The following is a 5,841-nucleotide window of genomic DNA, read 5'->3' as shown; positions in this document are numbered from 1 at the left end:
GACAGAATTAGAAGGAATCCAGCCTTGATTAAACTACCAAATTCTATTTTCCACTTCAGTGGAGGAGCTCTCAGTATGCCAAACTGAGTCTCAGAGTGCTGTTTGTATGCGTTTATGCCTATGTCTACATTTATATGATGTTTGCTTTCATGCAAAACCGTGCACTCATGCACGTGTTGTATAATAACAGATGTGTACCATTGATTCCGGACTCAGAGATCTGGAGTGTAAGCCTGTGCTGCACTGCTGCCACCTAAAGACAGAGTGTGAATCAGCCACTGTTTGATCAGCAATCATACAGCACACTGTACATAACACACAATCGCAGTCATTGTATTAACGTTATTCCTGTCTTCTTTATTTATTACATGTCTAACGTAAATTAACACATTTTACACTACATAATCTCTGCTCGCCTTATTAGTGCAATATAGCATGAGCTTCATAAAATACTCTGCAAACAGAAATTATACTCGACTTTTCTTGTTACTGAACGTCCTTTGGTGAAGTCAGTTCAAAGAGTTTCACTTGGTTCGACAGTATTTATTTTCACGCTCAAAACCATCCCATATTTGTCACATCCACCAGACCAAAAGTGTTTAAGTTCTTTTGCTGGCGGTCTCACACTCTTAAAAAGGATGTCGTTTGAACTGATGTGTCTTCCTCAGCAAGACGTTTGCATTACTTTCCAAAACATGATACAGTATGTCAGCAACGGCATATGTTGTGTTAAAATTAACATCATTTAACATATGTTGTATTCAAAATCAGACACACAGATGTGTTAAAAATTACATCTTTTGTAAGAGAACACTCCTCAACGCTTCTCAAAGCGAGCCATCTGTCACCAAAACCAGACACGGCAGGGGTTTCTTTGCTAAACAGGACAAAGGCGACTGTTAGCACAGATGCTGTCAGCATAATGGCATAGTTGTCAAAAAAAAAAAAACATCTGAAAGCTGCTGTCTTAGACTGATGTGCCATATGGACAAAATATATTCTTTAGAACTGTGTGTTGGTGGTAAAATATTTAGTTGGTCACATTTATTCAGTAAGAACATCAAATAAAAAGTTCCAAATGGTAATCATCAATGACTTCAGGAAGAAAGCCACATAATGAGAAATATTGTCAAAGGTTTGTCAAACACATGGCTGAACATGTCAGATTTAAAAAAGAGAATTGTGAATTATGATCTGTGAAATTTGACATTCGTAGCCATTTAACACATTATGTTGTACAAAGAAAACTGATAAAAACATGCTGATTGACTTGATTATTCGCTAACAGGGAACATTTATTTTGTCTGGCATATGTTCACAGTTGGGATGTCTAGAGGGGGATGTGTTTTAAAAGTCGTCTGTCTTCTGAGTAAACCTTTGTCCAAGATGTATTACAGCACGTATAATGCTGTAGCTGACAATATGCCTCAGGTCCAATATTTTGTGCTATCTGACAGATGCCGTTGAATTTTTCATGTCTCATATTGGTGTAAGCCACACAGGTGAACATCATTGTTTTACCCCACAGCCACTGAGTAAATATTCATATTATTATAAGTACAATTAAAAAGTAATTGTCACAATACTTTTCACTGTAGGTTTTCACATACAAGGAATTTGGTAAATTAAAATCAGAAAGAAACAAGAAACATAGAAACATATTAATAATTTAATTGAAAACAATATCTACAATATGACTGTTATTTAAATAAATGAATGAAGAGTTGTACAGGAATGTGCAAAATACTATCCAGGGAAGTTAGCAGTGTAAAACATAATGATATTTAATATTATAATATATGTTTACAGTTCAACAACAACAACAAAAACTACAGACAAAGGTAAGCTCAAAGGTCAATATAAGAATATCAAAATAAGAACAATTCTAAATCTATTAGCTAGAGTTGAAGGACAAAGCGTGAAGCGGAACCTTCGTTACAGTTGTAAAGGGGAAAGAAAACAGCGTGGGGCGGATGTGGGCGTGGTGGACGCTTCCTGTTTTGAAGGCGTCTGAGTGAGTTTCTCTTTTAATTTCTCTTAAATAATTCCCCTCAAAACACTTTAATTCATCATTGATCGAGTAACGACTGAGGCATTTAGCCGGCAGTGCGAGCATTCAACATAACTGCTGTTCTTTATAACACAAATGACTTCCAGTTAACTGTCAGCCAGCCAGATGTAACGCTATCTATCTGATGTTAGTAATAGCGTTAATAGTGTAATGTCAGCTGAACGGGACAGATAACGCAGAGCCAGCTGGTCTGACATGACGTTGACACTTTTTGTTTGTGTTTTCTTGTTTGTTAGCTGTTGTTTTGCAGATCTTGGATGAACTGAGCCATGCCTTTCCTCCACGGCTTCAGAAGGATCATTTATGAGTATCAGCCGCTGGTAGATGCTGTCATGTGTGTTGTTGGACTGGAGGAGAGAGATGGTGGTGAAGAGGACAGGTAATACTAAAGCCAGTGTGTTCTTTTATTGGTTGGTTGTGTGCACACTTTCATTTCCAGTATGTTTAACCTTAGTATGCATAAAGCACTGCGACAATACAAATATGGGAATATTCAGTATTGAGATGAAAAATGGATCAAGGCGCAAAGACATCAGTTTCACTCCAAAAAAGGACATACGCCTTGTTTTGTTTGTCCCCTACCTCAGAAATACATTTTTACAGTTTGTTAAAAACAATCGTGAGAAAATCGTATCGTGAATTTTATCGAATGGTGAGTTAAGAGCCTCCTTATATCCCTAATTGGCCGAATAAAATATTTATAATTTTCTTTTTTGTTGAATAACCTGAAAGTTATATGAGCGTTTTTTATCTACAGAGTCCAGAAACCAAACACCGACTCTAGACAGGGCCTTTAAAACGCTGAGCTGTGTTCAAATAGTTTCAATCTGCAGCTTCTCCGCTTTATGCGTGTAAATCCTACACACTGGTGCTTTAAAGTTCAGTTATCTGTAGCAGTATGTTGTATCCAAGTTATGGTATAATAACCGCTGGCAGTATAGAATGCATTTGACATTTGACAGAAACACTGGTGGTGTTTCATACAGTTTAAATAAAACAGTGCGGCTCTCCTTCACTCTTGTGTTCAGAGTCCGAAGCCCTGAGGATAAGTCTGGTCTTTGTAGCTCTCTGGTGCAGCTTCTGGAGCGGGAGTCCCAGTCAGAAGTGTTTGTGGAGGGCATCAGCTATGCTCTGTTTAGGGTGGCAGAGCGGGGACTCGTGTACGCAGCTGAAATCCTTCTACGCTACGGAGCTGATCTCAACTTTGAAGGTGAGAAATAATCATTAGTGAATCTGTACAAACTTTTCCATAAAGTACTGTACTGTAGTACTGGTTACTCTGGCTATTGCACTCAGTCCCACTTGTCCTATGCATACTGTCCATCATGCATAATGCAGCATTTCTGTTACTCAGAGTCTACAAGGATTCGTTTGTTAAGTCAGTTTTATGCTCATTTGAGCAAACAGTTTAGATTATTTTAAGTTAATTTTGTTCCCATGGCAAATTAAGTGCAGTACAATCACTAGAAATGTGTTCAGTGCCTCAGTTTGAATTATACTTATTAATTAGTGGTTTTATTTGGTCACTATTCCCCAGTATGTAGGGCTGTTTTCAGGAGGGGTATTCACACTCTGGAGATGATTACAAAGAGAGAAATATATTTTTGCTGTGTTGACACGTAACTATCCCTCTAGCATCCATCTTGCTCCATTTTTAATGTGTGATCGTGGGTTATATAAATTCATAAAGACAATTTAGTGACAGAATGTACGAGTGGACCTGCCATTTTCACACTTCACGCCAGGAACTGCATACATAAATTGAGCAAAGTGTCCACATAGACTTGAGAGAACGAGTCTCCCTTTAGCAAAGTGCAGCGCAGCACGTCTCGCTGCTGTGATGAAACCTGCCAGGGCTCATCCTTACTCTGCTGTGGTGACCTCTGGCGGTAGCAAGAATGTTCTTCCCCAGGGACATAATTAGGGGATCCTGGCAGAGGCTGCTTCATTCATCCTTTTACATTTCTTGAATGCCTCTTTCCAGAAAATTAACACTGACAAATGCTCCCATAGAGCACGCAAAAATTTCCAAGTTCCTCTAAATATTTGCCATCATTTGCCTTTCCTCATCCTTTGCCTGTCTAAGAATATGTTAACTCGTGCCAGCTATCAGACAGACAGCGTGCCAGCTATGATATTAGTCCCATACATGCTGCTTACTAATCTGGACACTGATCATGAAATATACATCAAAGAGACTTTGGTCAGTAATGTATAGACACATATAGGCAGTAAATAACGGCTCGGCTTAGGAACAACCTGCCCGAGGAGATGAGGCTTTCAGAATCAGTAACTTCTTTGAAATCACTCCTTAAAACCCATTTTATAGACTTGGCTTCATGAGATGTCGTCATTTTATTTATTTGTTTATTTTTGGTTTTATGGATTTAATGTCTCTTATTTTTGTACATATTTATATGAATTACATTATGTTTTATAATGTCTCCCTCCATCATGTTTTTTCTTCTTAAATTCTGTCTTACATTTGTTTGGCCTCATTGCTTGGATCTCTTTTTAAAAGGTGTTATCTGGATTGCTGCCAGCCACAGGGGGATAGAGAAACACCCAGCAGTTTGAGAAAACACCATCAAACATTCATTCAATTTATATTATTATGTGTTATTCCAAAAATGAAATGATAGCCAATGAATAATCAGTCGAGAATAATAACAATTTATTTTGAACTCTTGCAGAAGGTTTGATAGGCTTTATGTTTTATGGAAGCCAAAGTATGGTTGTGAAGTATTTTACTAGAAAAAAAAGAACATTTGAAGAGTCAGAAGTGTTAAATCATTCATCTTTGCTCACTAAGCCGTACCCTTTCTTACCCTCAGGTGTGCACAAACTGCAGGTTTTCGCTCTTTAACTCTTTAAAATACAAAAATGTGAAATTATTGGTTATCTTATCGGTATTAGCCATGAGAAGCAGGTATCATATTGGATCCACATTGCATCCCTAGAAAATGTAATGTCGTCATTTTGATTAATATAAATATCTGTTTCTCCTCTCCAGACCCGGTGTCTTACTACAATCCTCTGCATATAGCAGTTTTGAGGAACAGGCCAGACATGGTGAGGCTGCTGGTCGGGCACGGAGCAGACATTGAAAAGAGAGACAGGGTGAGGCAGCTTTCTAATATTCATGTCCTCTCTCATTCTTATCGTATCCCTCTTTCTTAGCCTTTCATGTCAATAATCTAAACGTTACTTGGTAGATCCATGAGAGCAGTCCTTTGGATCTGGCCAGCGAGGAGTCAGAGAGGCTCCCCTGCCTGCTGACCCTGCTGGATATGGGTGCCGATGTGAACGCAAGGGATAAACACGGTAAATTCACATTGCCCAGCCTAATTCTTACAGTCACCCTCTGATTCGGAAAACTGATTGCTTTGGTCTGGTCTCCAAAGGAAAAACGCCTTTGCTCCATGCCTTGGCAAGCAGCGACGGACTCACCGTGCACAACACAGAGAACATCCGGCTTCTGCTGCAGAGAGGTAAAACTCCCTTCATCTTCACGTTGCCTGCTTCTCCACGTTTGGTCATTCAAATACTCTCTCTAAGAGGATCAAGGTTAAACCAGTACATTCAGAAACTTGTGTTAGTATGCATACCTGTCCACTTGTATGCATTTTGAGATCAAAGTAAACTGTCAGTGCTTGTCAGACTAAAATATGCACACACAGTTTTTAACGCAACTGAAAATGGAGCAGAACCAATCCAGTGATCCAGGCATGAAGAAAGTGACTGACAAGATTTTTAACTGCTGGGTGTTG

The 5,841-nt window shown here is 38.8% G+C and overlaps 1 protein-coding gene across 1 annotated transcript in view; it reads left to right on the top strand.

The window, feature by feature from the left end:
* The first annotated feature begins 1,949 nt into the window (after window positions 1-1,949).
* Window positions 1,950-5,841, top strand: part of asb6 (ankyrin repeat and SOCS box containing 6) — a 6,001-nt gene continuing 2,109 nt past the window's right edge. The window contains exons 1-6 of the mRNA XM_035659061.1: window positions 1,950-2,014; window positions 2,308-2,450; window positions 3,100-3,281; window positions 5,085-5,191; window positions 5,287-5,395; window positions 5,476-5,562. Of these exons, the coding sequence (XP_035514954.1) occupies window positions 2,341-2,450; window positions 3,100-3,281; window positions 5,085-5,191; window positions 5,287-5,395; window positions 5,476-5,562 (595 nt within the window). The 5' untranslated portion in view covers window positions 1,950-2,014; window positions 2,308-2,340. The remainder of the gene's footprint in view (window positions 2,015-2,307; window positions 2,451-3,099; window positions 3,282-5,084; window positions 5,192-5,286; window positions 5,396-5,475; window positions 5,563-5,841) is intronic.

This window comes from Morone saxatilis, unplaced genomic scaffold (genome assembly GCF_004916995.1).
Source record: "Morone saxatilis isolate NCDOM2014 unplaced genomic scaffold, NCSU_SB_2.0 Contig16, whole genome shotgun sequence".
NCBI classification, from domain to species: Eukaryota; Metazoa; Chordata; class Actinopteri; family Moronidae; genus Morone; species Morone saxatilis.
The sequence above is the reverse complement of the archived record's forward strand: the minus strand, read 5'-3'. Positions and strand labels throughout refer to the sequence as shown.